The following is a 23146-nucleotide window of genomic DNA, read 5'->3' on the forward strand; positions in this document are numbered from 1 at the left end:
AGAATATAGACCTTGTTAATAAATGCTTAATTAGAAAAGTTGCATATCTATCACTCACAATGGACCTAGGTCAACCATGCAACTTGAACACATTATCCAAATACACTTGAGCTGGATTAATTGTAGTCGAAGGATGTTTCAATACCATAAAATGGTTGTACTTGCTCAATTTTTCCACTACAACAAATGTTACTTCCTATGTGAGTTAGGCAGACGAGAAATTAAATCCGTAGAAAACTCCACCTAACCTCTTGAGGCACTGGTAAAGACAGTAACAACCTAGGATAAGTCATTGCTTCATTCTTGTTAGCTTGACAAATAGCACAATGCCTCGTGAAGTTGCTAATGTATGTGTGCACTTATTCCCTTCCAATAAACAAAGCTTCTCACCTTTTTTGTAGTTGCATCTAGAATGCCCCCCTTGAGGTGAGGAGTGTAGCCACTGCACTATAGCCGTCTTAAGTTCAACATCCGGATCCACAACAATCTTGTCTATTCTCCTCAACAATCCATCAACCAGAGTGAACTGATCAACAGTTTGACCTTGCTGATTATATAATTTTTTAATATCTGGTTTTTATAAATTTTACACATGAAAATGGGATGAAATTGTTTTAAATCACGTGTTGAAGATTGCGAAAAGTCAAATGGAGCAAAATATTAGGGACGGAGGGAGTAGTGCCTTGACACTTAGTTCAGATTTTGTTTTTACTTTTCTAGGCAAAATTCCAGCCTGTAACCACATGCTTAATTTCTCAGGGCATTGAAGTCAAGCTCCATAAATAACTTCATAAAATCCCACTTAACAGTGCCTAAAACACTGAACGATGAGTCACTGAACACCTAACACCATATCACAACTTGAGTCACTGAACACCTAACACCATATCACAACTTCCCAAAGGGATGGTCATTAATGATGACTCATCATGTTAGAGCCGAATTGAGTGTTCTGCAATTCATGAAAACTGTCTGCAAACTGACTGTGATGCTAAGTGTTGCCCATCAGCTACTGGGACATATTGTGTATCAAAATTATTCCTTTGAAGCTGCTAAGTGCTCCTCCCCTTGAGAATAATTAACCATCTCACTCAACCCTTGAAATTGCAGGCACCAGAATTGATATTTCAATCTAGGTTTGCTTTACACTTATCAAGGAATGAAGGATAATTCTAGAAATGAGAATTCCTTGATGAAATTTACAGCAGAAACGTAGAAAGGGGGATAAGTCGGCTCTGATACCCAATGGGAAAGCTCAAGAGAACCTATTGATGTGCACCAACAATGGTGTATTCCGATTGACTGAAAAAAGGATAGTAGAAAAAACGCAGAGAAGGGAAGAAAGATATAATAAATAGAGATGGAATATCAGTGTATTGATCAAAAGCGTGAGTACAATGATAAGCTATTTATAATTATAAGCTCACTGATCCTCACAAACAATCAACAAACTTCTAATATTTTAAGGAATAGACTATAACAATCTGTAAGATTGATTAGTTTTCAAGGCTTCTTAGGGACTCTGTCTTTTCAACTTTAACTAGATAGACATTTGGAATTTTTTTGTTTAATATAAAGTTGCAGATCACTATAAATACTAGTCTTTCCTCTAATGATCATCTATACTAGATGTATGGTTCATATTATTCTAGTAATCATGAAATTTTCAGTATAAGCTAGATACAGTGGAATGATCATACTTATGTAAAGCAGCCTTATATTTTCTTACCAGATCAGCTGCATCTTCTGGCTCTTGGGAAATTGTCCTTTCTTGCTCTGGTGCATTGCTCTGCCAAATTCACAACTAAGAGGCATTAAGATTATAACTCGTGTTCTATTTTGTAGAACATAATGGTGTGTTATTGGTGACCGATTTGCTATTAGTGTCCTGTTCTATTAAGCCAGTCAAGTTCCATAATTAAGAATAACTTAGTAAGGATGAACAGATTCTTTCCTTACCTGTTCATTGATATCTTGTGATGCTAAACCTTCATCCTATGTAATATTGTTCTATAAGATCACAGTTGTAGAGTTATGGAAGTTAATATCAATAATAATACTATGTATTATCAAGAGTTAGGAGGCATCTAATCAACATGTTCCCCAAAATAGTGCACGTGCGCACACTATGTTACATGGACTCAGGAACGGGTGTTGGACACGACACATGTCCAAGTATCCGATCTGGGAAGTTTCAAAATTTTATGACATGGGGACTATGTCCAATATTTGGACACTGGTACAGGAACACGTCAATAGATTATATATATATATATATATATATTTTGTATATTACAAAAGCTTTAAATTTTTCATTATGTCCGACATTTTTTTTTAAATACTTTTCTCGGAGCCTTTGGCACACCGGATAAGGTGTCGCTGCGTGACTTTGAGGTCACGGGTTCAAGTCCTAGGAGCGGCCTCTTGTCAAAATTGACAAGGGAAGGCTTGCCCTCTATACGCCCTTGAGGTGAGACCCTTTCTCGGACCCTCTCCTAGCGGGGACGCCAATGTGCACCTGGCTGCCCTTTTTTTTAATAATTCTTTTCTCGGTAAATTCTCCATTAAATTGGCAACCTTTTCTCTCCATCAATGGTGCTCTTTGAACAAGATGTGTTTTTCTTTGATGTTTCTCCTCTTTTATCCTCTCCACGCTTAGAGCATGTTTGGTTGGAGTGGTTTTTGATTGGAAACGGATTCAAACAAACCATCACTGTTACCAAGTGTTTGGTTAGAAGGTTTAGGCAGGTAATGGTTTCCACCCATTTGTTAATTACCTCTCTAAAACCTAAGGAAACCATTATCCTTAGGCCCTGTTTGATTCACCTTAATTTTGCTGAACTGAAATTGTTTTTACTGAACTGAAATTATTTTTACTGAACTGAACTTATTTTTACTGAACTAAACTTAATTTTACTGAACTCAAGTTATTTTTACTGAACTTAAATTATTTTTACTGAACTGAAATTATTTTTACTGATTTTCTATTATAATTTTTCTTTAAGAAAACTGAATTTTACTGAACTGAAATTATTTTTACTGAGCTGAAATTAATTTTACTGAACTGAACTTATTTTTACTGAACTGAAATTATTTTTACTTAATATTATTTTTTTAAGGTGAAGAAAAGAGAACAGGGTCTTTCTCTCCTCAAACAAAAACAAAGGAAGATAGGTTTAAGTGATTTCTTTCCAAGATTAAACCAAACAAATTAAATGAAAAGGTTAGAGTTCAATGATTTCATTCCTCTCATTTATTTTTTTCCTTTCCACTCCATTTCCACTAGTCATACCAAACGCCCCCTTAATGGAAGTGTCCAAGTGTACAATGAAGTGTCAGACACGTATCTGTGTCGACTGGACACTTATCTGTGTCGACAGGACACTTTGTGATTTTAGCCGTGTCCGATTAACATAGCGCGCGCATACACACAACGAACAAACAAAAGAGAGGCTATAATCATGTGGCTACTAATCGATTTAGATCCTGTTGAAGTGTGACAGATTAGAAACTATTCCCTGCTAAGTTAAAATAATCATTCTTGTCTTAATGAATAATTTTCAACTTATTTAGAAACATGAGGTAGGAGGTGTTGTAACATTATCTTCACTTTAAGGATGTGCTGAATTTACTATATTTTTTCTACCAGATCAGTGATTTCTCGTGAAACCGACCATTTTTTGTTGTTTAATAATGTTATAGCGAACGAAGAGAACAACAGTACTGGTCTATGGAGGTTATATTTCGCACTAAGATTTTTAAGTGATGAACAATTCTATGGGTTATTTATATGCTAATACATCTCAGTAGTTAAAATTTCTGGAACTTGTTGAATAGGTTCCTAAAAAATGGAAACCAGATTCCAGTTTCGATTCAGAATATCTTGTCTTTTAATATATACTAGTTTAAATCCCGTGCAACGCACGGTTTTTACTTAATCAAATTATGAATCAGTGAATTATAATGTTAATACAACAATAAAAAAAAAAATTCAAAAAAAAAATATTTTTAATTGAAACAAATACTTGAATTTCTTTTCAAAAAAAAAAAAAAAAAAAATAACAAAACTTGAATTTATATTATACTGTTATCAAAAGATATTGATTATTAAACATTAAAAAAAAACACACAAATATTTAATGATTATAATGTTTTATATGAAAATGCAATTTATAATATTATAACCCGTGCAATGTAGTTATATACCCATATGTCCCTATTTTGTTGGCATGCTTTGACCGGCACAATATTTTATACTCCGTAGCATACTATAACTGGCACAATGTTTTACAAATTAAATTGACTAATTTTTTATGAAAATTAATAATCTTAATTTTTTAATTTTGTTTTATGTTTATGTTTATAGTTATTGAATTGTAATGTTATTAATATTATAAAAAAAATTAATAAATATATAATAATAGCTAAAGTATCAAATCCTGGTTAGAGCAAAAAAAAACTTTCAAAGAAAAATACGTTGTAGAATGATATAAAGTACGGGAGTAGTACATTTATTATTCTAATATATTACCTTATTATGGGTTTGTTTATTATAGAAAAATACCTATAATAAAAAATATGAAAGATATGCATATAGAATATATTTCGTATATAATTGCCAAATTGAAAGTTAAATATCATAGGATATATAAAATAATATTAATGAAGATTTTGTATAAAAAAAGAAAAAAAATGGAAAGAAAAAAGTGGCGGGAAAATTTTTAATCAAAACATGACAAGTGTCATGTCAGATTCGCTTTTAGTATTATGTAACTAGATTAAACCCCGTGCAATGCACGGTTTTCAAATAACTTTAATGACAATAAATTTTATCAAAAAAGAGTATAACTAGGGCCTGTTCTGATTGACTGAACTCAGCTGAACTGAACTGAACTGAACTGAACTTATTAATTAGTGATTTTTAACTACGGATTAGTGATCTTTGATTATTTATTACTATACATATGTGTATATACAAATGCACATATTAAAATATTTACGAAAAATATACTATATGATTATAATTATAAAATATATGGAAAATATATTATAAAATGTATGGAAAATATATTAAAAACTTAAAACCTCTAAACATTTTAAACACATATACTATTTAATTTAAAAATAAAATAGTATTAGGACAAAAGAACACAAAACACTTATATGTATCTAACCCATTTAAACAAATTTAAAGTTGTGTAGTACTCTAATTTTCTCAATGAGATTAACATTAGAAATATGTATCAAAAAAATAGAACCATTTGAACAATGAATTGTATCAATATTATTATTATTATTATTATTATTATTATTATTATTATTATTATTATTATTATTATTATTATTATTATTATTATTATTATTATTATTATTAATTATTGTGATTATTATTATTATTTATTGATTATTATTATTATTATTTATTTATTATTATTATTATTATTATTATTATTATTTATTGATTATTATTATTAGTATTATTATTTCAATTATTATTGTTATTATTATTATTATTGTTAATATTATTATTGTTAATATTATTATTATAATTATTATTTTTTTTTTGAAAAAATTATTATTATTATTATTATTATTATTATTATTATTATTATTATTATTATTATTATTATTATTATTATATCTAACCCTTTTAAACAAATTTAAAGTTGTGTAGTACTCTAATTTTCTCAATGAGATTAACATTAGAAATATGTATCAAAAAAATAGAACCATTTGAACAATGAATTGTATCAATATTATTATTATTATTATTATTATTAATTATTGTGATTATTATTATTATTTATTGATTATTATTATTATTGTTGTTGTTGTTGTTGTTGTTGTTGTTGTTGTTGTTGTTGTTGTTGTTGTTGTTGTTGTTGTTATTATTATTATTATTTATTGATTATTATTATTAGTATTATTATTTCAATTATTATTGTTATTATTATTATTATTATTATTATTATTATTATTGTTAATATTATTATTATTATTATTATTATTATTATTATTTTGAAAACATTATTATTATTATTATTATTACTACCTCCGTTAATTGTTTTGTGCAACTTTGAGGGGGTTTTCGGTTACCAATGCAAAATTTGAGGGGTATAGATTAAGGGTTGATTTGTAAAAGTAATTAAAGTTGGGAGGAGAGATAATGGTAGGCCACCCCCATGTGTTTTGGTGGGGAAATCAATCTCTTTTAGAGGGAATCACTTACCCACCGAAATTTTCAGCCAAAATTCAAAAGGTTTGAATTTTTTTGGTGGGATTTTAATTCCCTCCAACAGATTTAAAAAAAAAAAAAAAAAAAAAATCAGCTTGTCATTTAAATTGCATAAGAAGTTCCACATTCCATTCATTGTTTTAGAGGCTTATAAATACTAGCCCCAAACTACCAAAAGCCAATAAATGTTCCACCATTAATTACAAACATTCTGTTTTCCAAATCATGAAATTGTTTGCCAAAAGTTAGCACTAAGCACCCTAAATTAGCCCATAATTAGTCAAAAAATTTAATTAGTGCTGCACAAAATCTTCACATAAATCCGTCATCATCTTGCTTTATCTACACAAAAGGAAGGGCTGCTTCATCTCCTCAAAAACCATCATCAGCTAGCCCATCAATAGCTACAGCAATCTGCAAACACACAAGTACAAAACCAGCCATGGCAGAGTTTGATGAATCTCTGTTTTATGATGTTGACCAATTATTGACAGAGGAAGAGTTGGCAGAATTATACTTTGATGTAGAGGAGGAGATGCAAGATGAAGACATAGAGCAATACGATTCTGAAAATGAGAATATGCAGCAAGAGGATGATACAAAAATGGGACTCATGTATCAGAACCAGAAGCTGAAGTTCAGGGCATGCAAGATGACCAACAAGGCACTCAGAGCATTAATAGGAAACAACTAACAATGCAACAAAGAAGACAGATTGTTGATGCAATGTTGTGCAAAATGCAAGATGGTAATTTGCCAAGAGGTTATAAAGTGCAACTTTCAGTTCAATTCCATGTTCACAAATCAACAATTACAAGGATATTCATTGAAATTAAAAAACAGATGGCTCAGGGAAATTTGATTGATGTTAGGTCTAAGAAAATAGGCAGAACAGGTCCAAAACCAAGGGAATTCACAGATGAATTTCTACAGTCGGTGCCCCTTCATTTAAGGTAGACTGAAAGGTCTTATGCATCAGCACTGAAGATTTCTCATGTCACTCTTCATTATTTGAAGAAAAAGGGGAGGTTGAGAACACATACTGCAAGTAACAAGCCAGCACTTTCATCTGACCATAAAGTAGCAAGAATGAAGTGGATTCTATCTCATATTAATCCTGTCTTAGGAAATGAGGACCCAACATTTGAAGATATGGACAGAGTAATACACATTGATAAGAAATGGTTCTACTTGAACCCAGACAAGAGGAGATTTTATCTCCTTCCAAGTGAAGAAGATCCATACATGGCACAACAATCAAGAAGGTTTAAGTTAAAGGCCATGTTCATGGCACTAATTGGGAAGCCACTTTATGGGACTAATGGGGAACTCATTCATGATGGGAAATATGGAATATTCCCTTTTACAGTTCAAGAGAGGGCTAAGAAATCAAGTAAAAACAGAGCAGCAGGAACAATGGTCACAAAGGCACTCCAAAATGTAAACAGAGAAGTCATTAGAGAAATGTTGCTCAACAAAGTTATACCAGCTATAATTGCTAAGTGGCCTGAAAGTCAGCCTAAGAATGTAATTATTCAGTGGGATAATGCAAGACCACATCAAATACCTAAAGATGATGAGTTTATTGCAGCAACAACAGCAAATGGATTCAACATACATTTTGTCTTCCAGCCAGCACAATCACCAGATTTAAATGTGTTGGATTTAGGATTGTTTAGGTCTATTCAATCTTTACAGTACCAGTCCTTTCCCAAAAATCTAGATGAACTTGTTGAGAAAGTTATTGAGTCATATAACACCTTCAAACCAGAAGTGAACAAGTACATTTGGGTCACTTTACAGAGATGCATGATCAAGATACTGAAAGCAGAAGGAGGTAACAAGTACAAAATCCCACACATGAACAAGAAAAAGCTAGAAAATCTGGGAACTCTGCTAAATGTTGTGCATGTTCAGAAGGAAGTAGTAACTGAGGCTGTGGAGTATCTAAACATAATGTTTAGGCCAGCACCTCAAGGTAATCATGATGCAGAGGAGGACATGGAGGTGGATGCAGACTAAGTCAAGGAAATAAACAGACTCAGAACATCAACATGTACTGCCACACATAACCATCTACAGTGTGTAGTTCTTTTTTTGGGCACTAATTTTATTAGTCTTGTTTATGACTAGGTGGTTAGGTGTATTTTGTAATGGATAATGTGATAGACCACTAAGGCAATGATATGTTAGTTGTTGTGTAATAGGCTTTTTGTAGCCACATTTTGAATGGAATGAAAGGAATGAATGCATTATGAGGTATGAAAAACAATCCATCAGAAGAATACTTGAATCTTGAATGCAGCAAATTAAACAAGTTTACCTCAACAACCATCCCATTATTGTGATAGTTGGAGCAAATAACTTGTTCAATTTGTAATTCAATTGAGTCCCTTCATCATATGGACTTCAATTTAAACAATGTACTCAGAGTAATATTGGGACTCCCTACTGAGTAATACACAAGCAGCAAAGGGGGACTCAAACATGTACCACTGTTCTCTACACAATTGATCATTGAGAACAAGACATAAAAATCAGAAGTTCACCACAATAAAGCAGTAACTAGGTAGCATCATTATTCATCAATCAAATTCCCTTTTCAAGCCATAAGTAATTCATGCCAAATAAACCAACAACAACAATTGTCCAAACAATCAACCAACATCATAAATAAACAAAGATATACATACTCCACCCACAATATAGCCAACACAACAGTAGAGACCAACATCATGAGCAGACCACCATCAACAGCAAGGTAATCAATTAACCATCTCCACAGGACATTCCAATAATATAACTAGGGCCAACAAATTACCAATACTTTTCAGAGTAGAAAAGAGCAACCAATTAACCAACAACAATTATCCATTTCCAATTAACCAACAACAACAACAATTAACCATATTCAATTAACCAACAACAACAATTAACCAGTCCAAACAATCCACCAACAACAATTATCCATTTCCAATTAACCAACAACAACAACAATTAACCAGTCCAAACAATCCACCAACAACAATTATCCATTTCCAATTAACCAACAACAACAACAATTATCCATATTCAATTAACCAACAACAACAATTAACCAGTCCAAACAATCCACCAACAACAATTAACCACTCCAAACAATCCACCAACAACATAAATAACCAGCCCAAACAATCCACCAACATCACCAATAACTCAAAAAATCCGCCAACATCATCAGCTTCAATTAACCAACAACAAAAATTCATCATGTTCAAACCAATTACCCAGCACATAATCACAAGTAAATAACCAATATAGCATAGAATCAAGTAAGAGGGACTCATAATCACAAGTAAATAACCAATATAGCATAGAATCAAGTAAGAGGGACTCATAAATTTAAAATAAAGAAATTAGGGTTAGGAATCGTTACGAGAGCAGTTAATCGGAGGGTTGAACCCTAGGGTTCAGCCGCCTCACAGAGCAGTGCACCACAGGGACAGAACTAGAGTCAGATTCCGGTTCAAGAGACAGAGGTGCCTCATCAGCCTCCTCATTAGATGAAAGGACGATGAGTTCCTCATCAGGAAGCCCACGCATCCTTCGCAACGCTACACGCGCCGCCTTCCGAGTAGCACGCACCTTAAAGGGAGGCCTCTCCCTCTTAGATCTAGGTTTTTTTGGAGGAGCCGCACTCCCCTCTCCAGTTTCCGCCACCATTTCCACCGGAATCTCAGAAAAATCAAGGGACTTCCTACGGGACTCACCCTCTCCCTCCTCCCTCTTTTTTTTTCTTCCTCATCAACACTTTTCAGCACTTGACCCAGAGCCCGATACGTGTATAACGTACAATAAGGACCCGTTTCACTGGACTCGTAGAAAGCACGAGGGAAGGGTGAACCAGTCTCAAAGCAGTGTATGAGATGCTGTATCAAGTTCTCTTCACCCTTGTCGTTGGTGGCCATGTAAGCATCTTTCAACGGATCTAGGTTTATCATGGTTGACAGAGGATGTGAGGTTGAAAAAGAGAGAAGGAGAGGAGTTTAGATCTGGAGAGAGGAAGTGGGAAATCGAAGAAGAAGAGGAGAGAGAGAGAAACCCCAAATGATGAACTAGGGTTCATCAGTAGAAATATCCAGAAGAAATAGTGGAGGCAAATCATCGCAATTAATTGTAGGTGGTTGAGGATGTGAGTGGGAATTGGGGTAATAAATGGAGGGAGTCATTAGTTTAGGGAATCTGATTAGATTAGAGTAGATGTAAGGTTAGTGTAATTAAGTTAGACTAAGGGTAACAATTAAAAAATAAAAAGGGACTAAGTAAGGGTAATTCAGTAATTTCCACCTTTTTTTTTACTAAAAATAGTAAGAAAATGGAAAGTTGCACATAACTCCGATCATCCCAAAATGGCAAAAGTTGCACAAAACAATTAACGGAGGTATTATTATTATTATTATTATTATTATTATTATTATTATTATTATTATTATTATTATTATTATTATTGTTTTTGTCGTTTTTGTCGTTGTAATAAGAGCTTAAAAGAATGAAATTTGGCTTTATATCATTAGCAATATCATTAGACATAAATTAAGAGATGAGCTGAACTGAGCTGAACTGAATTTCAACGGAACAGAACAGACCCTCAGTATTATCAAGTATGAAATATATTTCTTCAAAAAAGGGTATGAAATGTATTGTTTTTTTTTAAAAAAAATGATAGGAGTATATATGTGAAAGAAAATAATTAATATATATGTAATAGTTATTATGGGCAATGTTATATTTAAAGAAGTTTGTTTTATATTTTGTACAAATCAATAGTCAAAATTTTGATACAAATATAAAAATAAGGCTTTTTTTTAGTAAGTTGTTTTGGAGGGAAAACTCTTTATATTATATTGCCAGGTGTCATTTTAGGTTCGCCTTTAGTATAATGTAATTGATTGATGATTTTACTTTTTGCAAAATTATTTCTATGGGTTATTTATATGCTAATACATCTCATAACTTGTTGAATAGGTTTCTGAAAATGGAAACTAGGTTCCAGTTTCGATTCAGAATATCTTGTCTTTTGATATATATTTTACTTTTTGCAAAATTATTTCAAATTGTTTGCGGTCATAAATTTTTAACTCTTGTAACTTGTAAATACAACAAATTAAACTCAAAGTAGTTTATTATTAAAATTAGGTTTAAATTGATGTATGATTTAGACTTAAGTGACACTTTTATCAGGTTACAGAGTAAGGGTGAGTAAAGATTACGGGTACCGGAATTGGAACTGGAATTGGCGGATCCTCATTTACAGTTAGTTTTTTATACTTGTATTGTACATCTAATGCTACAGTAGACAAGGAATTTCGATGTGTTATACATACCGGTGCTCTAACGCCTCTAAAGGTCACTTGAGGTTGAGGCAGCATTTCTTGCCCAAATTGTAAGATATCCTGCAAAAGACACATGATCATCAAGTTTGAAATCTCATTGATTAATTTCAAATTTATCAATGTTATAATTATTAAAATATTTTGCCCGCCAACAAAAGTAATAATTATGTTTACTATTCATATTTATACAATTACTTTTACATGTTGAAATACTACTTATTTATTGAAATTTGTTAGTTAATGTGTTTAATTATGAAGTCCTTTATATTAATTTATGTTAGACCTGGCAAATGGGTCGTTCGGGTCGGGTCAATTTCGGGTCAGTAAATATTCGGGTCAGTTCGAGTCGGGTCAATTAGAGTTTCGGGTCAAATTCATGTCATCTTTTCGGGTTATGTTCAGGTCGGATCAAGTTGGGTCAATTTCGGGTCAAATTAAATCAATTTGGGTCTAGTCAGTTCGGGTCAATTTCTGCCAAGTCCCTCTTAACATAGGAGTAGATCCCCCACTTGGCTTGCACACTTTAACATTGTAAGCACAATAATCATAGTAAAGCTTCACAAAACCAGCACCAATGTGCAGAGCATCAACACTTGTCCCATTCTTAAAAATGCAGCCTATTATCAAAGTGCTCTAATTTTTATTCTTAAATGTTCATTTTTCAAAAGAAATGACAAGCTTGGTCGGAAGACTAGCCATAATTTGCATTAATGGAGTAAGAATTATTGACTAGCCTACAATTGGTCTTTGATGCAACTAAGATAGGTGCAACAAGGGAAGGTCCAAAATCGCGACCCAAATCAATGACCCAGACAATATATCCGCGACTACGCTCTACAAAATGAACATTTATTAAAAAAAAAATGAACATGAAAAAAAAAATGAACATTAATAATAAAAAATGAACACGTAAAAAAATGAACATTTAATACTTATAATGCATATGTTTCATAATCATATTATTTTTTATTTCTTCAAATTTTTATGTTCATAATTAAATGCATTATATTCATAATAATATATTATATGTTCATATATAATTACAATATTCATAATGTAAATACATGTTGTTCATGAAATATTAATTAAATTTGTTTATGCATATGTTGTCTTTCTTAGATGTTTATGTTCATATTTTTTTACGTATATGTTCCCCTTTTAAATGCTTATTTTCACTCTAAGAAAACCAATGCATATGTTCATATTTTGAAATGTTATGTTCACTTTCTGAAATGCATAAGTTCATATTTTTTATGTCTATGTTCACTTTCCAAAAATCTAATGTTCACATTTAAGGGACCTATGCATATGTTCATATTTTGCATAATTATGTTCATTTATTAAAAAAAATTGTAGAAAATCAGATAAAATTCAATTCATTATAATTAAGAAAATCATATAGTATCTCCGTTAACATTTAGTTGCAACTTTGGAATATTTTATGTCTCTCAAATAATGACCCAAAGTTGCAACTAAATGTTAATGGAGGTAGTATAAACCAATCAATCGAAGTTAATCACAAAGTCACCGCATAAAAAATCGAAATTCACACATTTTTATGCCTATGTTCACTTTTTGGAAACCTAATGTTCATATTTTTTATGCCTATGTTCACTTTCTATAAACCTAATGTTCATATTGTGCTGTTTACACCTATTTCTAGGTGCATGAGTGTGCACCTAAGAATATGCCACTATCCTATAATAGTAGGTCTGGACTAAAGAGGTTAAATGGTTTGGCCCATAATTTCCCCCCTCCATTTCACGAATTAAGGGTAATAATTTACACTAACCTTCACTAGAGTTACACTAACTTAACAGAGCTTACAAATTCTAAATGAAACTTAACTTGAATAGTCCATACATTTCACATTCTCATCGAATAAACTTTTACTCAAGGAGGTAAGGTGATAATAACTTCGATAATGGCTATATGTAAATGTTTTTTTAGAGGACTAGAACTCTAGAAGAGTGAAATAATGCGAAACCAAAGACTAGTGGCGGGGATCTGTTCGCGGTGTGGTTTGGCAGCAAGAGTAGCGGACATGAAGACGGCCACCCAATATTGATTTGTTTTGTCTCTATTTATTTGAAGCATTCATTGTTTACTCATTTTATGCAGTGGAACCCTTAAATCTTATGGTAATTAATTAACTAATTACTTGTAACATTATTCTAATGTCATGCATTTCATTTTACCTTAGATTATTTTCTTTAATTTTCATATAATATCCTAATGTATTTGTTAGGGTAATATATTCCACTAACCTCTCCGAGGGGCTAGGGTAACAATTACATGTCTTGTTAAAAAAAAAAAAAAAAGGGTAACAATAACATGCAAAATCTATATCTATAAAAATAAATTTTGTTTTTGCTATATATTAATTAATAATTTAATATAAATCTGATTTGATAAACAAAAACTACATACAATTCAACAATGTTTGGTCATATACTTCCTCTACTATTAATTTGATGAAACTTGAATTACGCAACTTAATTTGTTACCTCGTAGTAGCGAAGAAAGCAGCTGGTGGTAAAATGGTGAAAAGCTAAGGAAGATGAAGAGTGAGCTATACCCGGTCCTTTATAGTGTCTAGCTAGGCTTCAAATCCTTTGGTTTTGAGTGCTTGATTTTGTTATGTATTAAAAGGTACACAATCCAATAAATGATCCTTGACCCTATCTCAGGGAAATGTGTTAAAGTTAAACTATGTCACTATCTCAGTATCTCCGCAAAAGATCCATCAACTTAAAATATTTTGAGTGCTTATTTCTGTTATGTGTGAAAAATAATGGAATTTGACATTATTTTCAACTTTTCATATTTGTATATAGCTTTCTTAATTGATTAATGCATTCCCTTTTATAGTTTAGAAAGAGAAATTTTATACCCCATAAATTTTACCTCCCTAACTTACTAGCCCTAATTCAAGCAAGGACTAACTTGATACGAAATGTTTTTTTTTTTTTTTTTTTTTTTTTTTTTTTTTTTTTTTTTTTTTTTGTGTGTGCATTGATACGAGACATTTTTGTAATTAAATTTGCATGAAGTGTCACTCGCAATTAAGTATTATTATCCAGATTAAAGTTTTTCAAAATAACGCATGCAACAACTTTCGAAACTTAGTCAAGTTGCATGATTAAAGTACCATAACGTCAAACTTCAAGATGAATTGGTGCATATACTTAGTGGGAATAGTTTTATGCTAATACTAGACAAAGTAAATAGAACTCATACAATAATTTTTAATTAGGAAGTTCCAAAAATAAAACATTCTTAGACATTATATATATGGTGATACTAAATAATGTCTAAGAACTAGAGTGTACCTGTGCAAAATGCACGGGATATATATTATATTAGAGAAATATTAAATATGTAATATTTAAAATTTGGGAAGTTGATTTTGATGTTAACTTAGACCTTATTCTTTTGAGCTATTATTGTTTGTTGTGTACTTGTGGTTTGATTTGCTTTGCTGAAGCCTGCTTAGCTATGTCACTGAGTATTAGTAATACGCGAACACTCGTTCTGGCTTGCTGACATTTCTCTTCTCGGTTGAAATCTGATGTTCTTTGCTCTACTTAAAAGAACATGGTCTTACTCTTACCGTGGCCACGCAATGTGGCCAGCTATTATGGGATTTAGTTTGTCAAAGTTATAGAAGTTACTCGTTCAGTATTATAGGGGTTACTCGGTTAGTGACATAAGGGTTGTTCTATTAGGAGTTACTTTGTTATTTTGCAAGCAGTTATTCGGCGAGACCAGTCACGCAAAAAACGTGTTGTACATTTTTTTTGTGTTAATGATTAGAGAAAGATGTTGTTTAAAGGGTTGTCCCTAAAAAGTATATATAATTGAAGAGTTGGGGATTTTAAGTGTTATGGTTAATTGTTGATAAAGGAATTGTATACCCGTGCTAATGCATGACATACATAATACTACGTTCAAATAAAGAAAAAACACACACACACACAGTGAAATCTTAGTAGTAGTCCCTTGGAAAAATACCAAAAAAGAAAGAAAAAAAAAAGGTGCTATTTGTAGTTATTGTTTTTTTTGTAAAAAAAAAAAAAAAAAAAAGTTTTGAAATTTTAAATAAAGTATGGGATAAGGGTGGGTAGTTATTTAAAAAAAAAAAAAAAAAAAAAAAACCTCAAATCAATGAGAGTTTAGCATTGGAGATTTGGAGGCTTCACATTAAAGTGACTCTCAAATTATATATTAGATGTATAATTTAAAGATCACAACAACTTTAGTAATAGATGAAGTTGTAAATCAAAACATTACAACCACTTAACCATTACCTAACCCATCGTTAACCATTCCAAGTTGAAAGGATAGTAATAATAGTATAGGAATGTTATATATATATTTTATATCTCTCAAAGAAGGTAGTATTTTTTTTTTGAGGAAAGGTATTGATTATACTTCCTCATATTTTTTTTTTTTTTTTTTTTTATTTTTTTTATAGTTGTAACACTTCTCTTCTCACGCTTACCGATGCATGTTTTCAATCGATGTTAAAATTATAAACATTTGATATTAAAATTGTATAAGTCGAGACGATTGACTCTAACAAAATCCCACATGATTATATTTTTATTTAATTATAAACCGTCAAAACTAATCAAAGTGAAATACATGAATAATGTAAAAGTCAAACTGTTGCAAGTTTGCAACTATAAAAAAACGGAGGAAAAATGATTTATATCTTACTCCGTACCATTTAGAAAAGAGATTAAGAGAATAAAACGAAAACCAGTGATACACGGATCGTGATCTGTGTGCTCCCTCACAAACCCAATCTTCACCGTTCATTTCCCTAAAATCCAACGCCTCAAAATCAACCTCAAAACACCTTTCAAACAAATCAAAAAATTCCTCAAAAATTTCAAACTCCCGCCTTTCTTTCCTATATAAACCCCCCATCCCACCATTTCAATTCATCTCAAACTCAATCAATCAAACATCCAAAATAAATCAAACTTTCCCTCCATTTTCTCTACTCAAAAACCTCCAAATCCACAATCAATGGCTCGCACAAAGCAAACTGCCCGTAAATCGACTGGCGGAAAAGCCCCAAGGAAGCAGCTAGCCACCAAGGCTGCTCGCAAGTCCGCCCCAGCCACCGGCGGAGTGAAAAAGCCCCATCGTTTCCGCCCTGGAACCGTTGCGCTTCGAGAGATCAGGAAGTACCAGAAGAGCACTGAGCTTCTTATCAGGAAGCTCCCATTTCAGAGGCTTGTAAGAGAAATTGCTCAGGATTTCAAGACTGATCTTCGCTTCCAAAGCTCCGCTGTCGCCGCTCTTCAGGAGGCTGCTGAGGCTTACTTGGTTGGTTTGTTTGAGGATACTAACCTTTGCGCTATTCATGCTAAGAGGGTTACTATTATGCCTAAAGATATTCAGCTTGCTCGTCGGATTCGTGGTGAAAGGGCTTGAGATTAAGTTTGGTTGATTTTAATTAGGGTTTGTAATTTGGGGATGGATTTGGGAAATTAGGGTTTTGTAGTGAAGATTTGTGTATTTAAATGGAACTCTGAATGTTTGTTTTATGTTCAATGGAATTACGGAAATCTAATTATTATTATGGTTTAATACTACTTTTGTTTAATTTCTAGTCATTCTATTTTTTTTTTTAAAATTTTGTTGAATGCTACTCGTATTATATTTTGATTTGAAATAAGGAATTATTCTGGGAAATTATTATAGGTTTGACTAACCAAGTTAAATTATTTGTATCTATTTTGATGGTGATTTTGGACTAACATCTAATTAGAGTTTCTTTGTATTGGCAATATCTCTAATTATGTTTTCTTTGTATTGGGAATGTGAGGACTGAGGAGGAAGGAATGCAAAAAATAATGTTAATCTGACAAAATTAATCTGTTTAACAAATCAGACAATTCTAATTTCTGTAGAGATTTTAAGCATCTGGAAATAGGATGTTCATTTCTTGCTAGCCGTGGCAGTATGAACTTACTATGAAGACTATGAAAAATGAAACCCATGCTACACCCTTACATTACCATACTGAAAACAGGACAATATAAACTATCTTTGTTTGGTATGCAAATCACTACTACATGTAAGGATTAATCAGCAAATAGCTTGTGCTCAAGGACTTCGGGCTTGCACCTTGTTGAGTGCCAAAATTGCTAGTTATACAATGTCTGTATCTGAATAAGAAATGCAGTTCTTTGACTCATTGCCTCTTCCATCATTCAAACTCAAATGCAGATTGTGGTTGCCTGTTTTTATCGTGTTACTGGGGGAAGCTTCTTCTGAGTTCTGACAAATGCAAAGGTATGAAAGTCACCAAGGGAGAATTTTTGTATGAGACTGAGGTGACGGGTGACCTTTACTTTTTCGTTTTTGGTAGCAACTTTTGACGCCTGAGAGGCTCAGAATAAGTTATTGTGAGATTATGAGATTATCCCAGCTTGACAGCTTCAACCAATAATTGCACAGTTGCACATCACTGAAAGGTGCATCACCATTTCTGCTAACTCCATCAGTTATGGAAAGGTTCTTGCCACAGAAACCAGGAGATTCAGACGTTTGCGGATCATATATCCACAAATTCAGATGTCTACTCAAACACAGCTTGAATGACCTGAGAAGAAAAGAAAATAAAATAATGAACAGGAGTCAAACTTGTCTTATCTTAGTCGAGTTCTTCAAGAGATTCAATTTTTGATAAGCTATTAATCTGATTCTGCATTACTGCCACAAGCTTAGTTTTTTTTTTTCAAGGGTAATACTTCGTTTGAAAGGCAAAGGGAGCTCTTGATGATAATCTAGCAGTCTGAAAGCCGTTTAGGCAATATTAACTCCTCTGTACTCTGTTGAAAGAGTTTTAGATAAGCTTAGACATGAAAATGGCCGGCTACTTAAGCAAGTAGTCCATGACAGCAACTCCTACGTTATCTGTTCAGGCTCTTCAGCTTTTTAATACAAGTGAAATAATTACTGCTAACTAAGCCATTAGTCACCTTCGTCACTGGTGCTGCTACTGCTGTATCTTAGGGTCATGTAATAAGGCTCAAAGAAAGAAAAGTACAATTGTAATAAATACAACTCAACATTTTTGCAAATTGGCTACAGTGCTTCAAAAAAAGGAATAGTGGACTCACTGTTACATTAATCAGACAACAGCAGCACTATGGTAAAGCATAGATGCATCACATTACTTTTTTTAAAAAACATCATCCTCAGTTACAGTCTTACAGACCAAAAAGTCCATAGTTTACAAATCTTACTCTTACAGAATTTTTGAAAGAGCACAACATGGCATATGGCACAAAGTTCACATAATGCAGAGTTCGCAACGACAATCTGCTTAGGAAATCCCACTATAACTTTATCTGACAGCTCAACTCGAAGATATTTGAGAAACTAATAAAGGAAAGCATTAGGCTTGACGGTCAAAAGTAGTATGCAGTTATGCACAATACAGAAGAGAGCAAAAGCAGAAAAAAAAAAAAAAAAAAAAAAAAAAAAAAAAAAAAACCAGCCTTAATAATTTTGTTTTTTGAAGAAAAAATAACCACTTATCAACATTCTATACACATCATAATAATGAAAATGAGATTAATGAAAAACCATGGTAGTGCAAAATCAAGGCTTCTAGTTATGAAGTGCTTTGCTGTTCACCTATTTGAAGCAAGTTCTGAGCTTTGAAGAGTTGGTCATCATGACTGGGTGGCATCATTTGGAATAGCAGCGCAAAGTTTCCAGAAGATTCTTGTTTCAGAGAAGCAGGCTTGTAGGGTCATGCCGCAGACAGACATAGCAGTGCCATTCATATGGAAGCCATGAGATTTTTAATTGCTACTCTTGCTGATCATATTGTATTCTCTCCATCACAGTAATAGAAAGACTATATCTCCTCAAACATGGATGTATATCAGATTGACCAAACCACATAAAAATCTTGTATTTTTCTAGCTTATCTTATTTTCTCAATTCGCTTACTCTCTATCTATTTGTCTTAATCAATTAAAGATCAATCCATCTTCAATCCAATCTATACAAGTTAGAAACTCAAAAAATAAAAGAAAACATGGTACCTTCAATTGATCTATTCAGAAATAGATCCATTCTAATTTCTAACCAAATTGATCTATTCAGAAATTTCAGAATTTCTTTCCTTGCATTTCTTTCCTTGCATTCCTCCTATTCATGGCACAATCATTCCTTTCATCTTGTTCTTGGGTTAAAGTAACCCATAATCATATTTGATACCACCAGATCATAACAATTGGGTACAACGTCCTGAGCACACAAAGAGATGTTATCACATTTAAAAACTCATAAAACCACTCTTGCAAGTCCCCCAAATCTATCCTTAATTGCATTGTTAATCAATTTTAAGCTACAATAACTCTCTTAAAGAAAACCATTTAGATTGTAAACTTTTATCTAAAATATATATAGAAGGAGCCAGAATGTCTAAACAGCAAAAGATTAACTTCTCAGCAGGCAACACAAACTCTCCTGAATTAACTTAGCTTTATGATCATTTTCTAGAAATAAAGCAACACAATTATTGATTTTGTCCAATTGAGAGCTTTTACTTGAAGACCAAGTCATGGCTTCCTCTTCACACCCTAGAAGAAACAAACCAAGAAACACTTCCACTGCCAACCTTACATATTGCCCACCACCATGACAACTCATTCAACAACCCATCCCACCACCTATACAAGTAATACAACCCCCTCCTGTCGACACTTATGGAATTGATTTTGGGAACAATGAGCAATATATGGTAAAATTCCTTAAGATTCGACATAGGTCCATTGTCCCTACTAGATTTGTGAATAGAGGCGCCACTTTAGCCATAGGAATTGAAGATGAAATGTTGAGATTATTCACTCGTGAAACTTGGGCTCCCTTCATAAACAAGCATGCATACACTTATATCAATCTTACTTTCGAGTTCCTCTCCACCTTACCGTCGACCATAGGTCAAATGGCTACACCCCTAAAGATATATCATTCAATTGTTTAGGTGTACATCATACTCGCACGGTTAGCCAAGTTAACCGAATCTTAGGATTCCTTTTACCTAAAAAGTTAAGTAGATCAAACCGCTTTCGGATAGAAGGGTATTTGGATACATCATTTTGAGGGACTTAACTGGACTAGAGCAATATGACCCTAGTTGATCCATAGCCTCATACATTTTCATCATCCTCAGATATATAGTCCAATTCCTCTCTTGTACTCTTTTTGCTAGGAATAGCATTGGGGGTGTCTACTCTACTAAGGAGCTATATTTTTTTTGTGGCATATCGTGATTAACTCCGCTTACGATGTCCTAGGAAATGAGGATGTCTCCGAACGGACTCTTAACCCTGGTGCGTGGTTCATGGATTATTTGTACAAATGTTGCTGACGGTTATAGGGAGATTGCTACTTGCTACAGGGGGTATGATTACCTTGCTTGTTATTGGTGCCATTAATGATCTTGATCTTTTAGTTTTACAGCCATATAAAACGGGTGGTACTCTCACCCTTGAATTACAGAGTTTGAGGACAATGAATTTCATCAAGAAACAGCAAAACGGCCAAGGTTATGCGTGGCTTGTTGGAAGGCCAAATCTCCCACGTCCTGGGCCTTATGCAACCCTCCCAAGAGATGGTCTCCTTGAGATTAAAGGACCGGAGACATAGTCCATTCCCCCAAACTTCGTTTTTCCACCCTGACCTATTGAAGGTGTCCCATTATAGATAAGGGATGGTCAGCAAAACATGGAGGAAGCCATCCCCATGCTCCAAGGTGGTGCCCAACCATTTCAAGGTGCTAAAGCATTTCAGGGTGGCAACCAACCACTTACACTAGAGGAGCAAATTGCACGTATAAGGATTGACTTTGGTTACATGAAAACTGACTTTGATGGCCTAAGGAGGGATTTTACATACACAAGAACAAAGTATGAAAACCTAGTGAAAATTCACGATAGCATGGCCACCACTTTTGGCGAGATGAAAAGTCAATTCACTTCTATGCACTCAGCGTTTCAGGATATGGGTGGCATGATACATCATCATTTTAAGGGCAATTCTAGTAGTATAGAATGTATTAGCTTGCTCGATCGTCATCTCATTCAGGTTTTGTTGACACTCAGTTATGTCCTTCCAACACATAACCTTGGTCGTCTTGTTATTTCTTCATCCAGTTCATTGTCCTCTACCTCTACAATTCAAGGTTGATAGTACTACCCATTTTATATGGCTCTAAAACGGAAAGATCAAGTACATTAGTGACACTAATAAAAAGCAAGATAATCATACCCCCTATAGCAATCTCCCAAGAACCATCACGAACATTGTACAAATAATCCATGAACCACGTACCGAGATTAAAAGTTTGTTCAGAGACATCCTCATTTCCTTGGACATCCCGAGCGAAGTCAACCATGATATGCCACAAAAATTATAGCTGCATAGCAGAGCATACACCTCAAGTGTTATTCCTAGCGAAAAGAGTACAAGAGAGGAGTCGAACTATATACATGTGGCAATGGGTCAACTAGGGTCATATTACTAGAGTCCAATTAAGTCCCTCCAAAATGCTTAATCTGAATACCCCTCTATATTAAAGCGGTTTGGTCTAGTTAACTTTCCATGTGGAAAGAATCCTTGGAATTGGTTAACTTGGCTAACCGTGAGAGTATGACGTACACCTAAACAATATAATGATATATCCTTAGGGGTATAGCCATTTGACCTACGGCTGACGGTCAATGTGGAGAGGAACTCGAAAGTGAGATGGGTGCAAGTGTATGCATGCTTGAATAGTAAGGGGAGCCTAACCTGCACAAGTGAATAATCTCAACATCTCATCTTCAATTTCTAAGGCTAGAGTGGTGCCTCTATTCATAAATCTAGTAGGGACAATGGATCTTTGTCGAATCTTAAGAAATTTTGCCATATATTGCTCATTATTCCCAAATCAATTCCATAAGTGTCAATAGGAGGGGGTTGTATAGCCGGTGGGATGACTTGTTGAATGGGATGTTAGGTGGTGGGCGATTTCTATGATTAGCAGTGGAAGTGTTTCTTGGCTGGTTTCTTCTAGGGTTTAAAGCGGAAGCCATGACCCACAATTAAGCAATCAAAGACACCAAGAAGTAACCAAAGAAACAATAACCAATCAAGCACAACAAAGCTACACCACCCTAACCGATAACAAGCATTATCCCAAGATTGCCACAATACCACAATCAACAAGAATACTTATGACTATATTACAACCACCAACAAGAATACTTAGGATAGAGTGATATGCTTCCTTCAGCTACTGCCAATCCCCATCACAAGGTTGCTTCTGTCATGTTGGATGTTGCTCATCTGCTGACTCTGAAGAGCTGGACACTTTACATGGTGCATATCCCCAGGGAACGTAACAGGGTGGCCCATAAGTTGGCACAACATGCTATTGAAATGCATCTTTCTGTCCCAGACTGTGCCAAGACTGAAGCAGAAGCGGATCTGGCGGATCTCAATGCTGCTAACTAGCTCT

General features: G+C 33.6%; 1 protein-coding gene and 2 long non-coding RNA genes across 4 annotated transcripts in view; 2 read left to right on the top strand and 1 right to left on the bottom strand.

Annotated features, from left to right (window-relative positions):
* The window catches only part of LOC145638050 (uncharacterized), a 47097-nt gene extending 35241 nt beyond the window's left edge, over positions 1-11856 (top strand). Inside the window, exon 3 of one of the 2 annotated variants that reach the window (XR_014114597.1) lies at positions 11568-11856. This is a non-coding gene — a long non-coding RNA (uncharacterized LOC145638050). Of the gene's footprint in view, positions 1-11239; positions 11500-11567 lie in introns of those variants that run through there. The other variant, XR_014114596.1, reaches the window with a different exon arrangement.
* A 4690-nt stretch (positions 11857-16546) lies between these two features.
* On the top strand, positions 16547-17211 carry LOC145638049 (histone H3.2). The gene has a single exon (XM_081689021.1). It carries the CDS (start codon positions 16645-16647, stop codon positions 17053-17055), a length of 411 nt encoding a protein of 136 aa, XP_081545147.1. The 5' UTR covers positions 16547-16644; the 3' UTR covers positions 17056-17211.
* A 283-nt stretch (positions 17212-17494) lies between these two features.
* LOC145638051 (uncharacterized) lies at positions 17495-21585 on the bottom strand. Its single transcript, XR_014114599.1, has 2 exons — positions 19270-21585; positions 17495-18229 (listed from the first exon to the last, which is right to left on the bottom strand). It is a non-coding gene; the product is annotated as an uncharacterized LOC145638051 (long non-coding RNA).
* Between the last annotated feature and the right edge of the window lie 1561 nt (positions 21586-23146).

Source organism: Chenopodium album, chromosome 7 (assembly GCF_948465745.1).
Source record: "Chenopodium album chromosome 7, dcCheAlbu1.1, whole genome shotgun sequence".
NCBI lineage: Eukaryota > Viridiplantae > Streptophyta > Magnoliopsida > Caryophyllales > Amaranthaceae > Chenopodium > Chenopodium album.

Bases quoted from the DNA above. Each gene is read 5' to 3' on its own strand.
- LOC145638049 (XM_081689021.1), top strand. From the start codon at position 16,645: ATGGCTCGCACAAAGCAAACTGCCCGTAAATCGACTGGCGGAAAAGCC.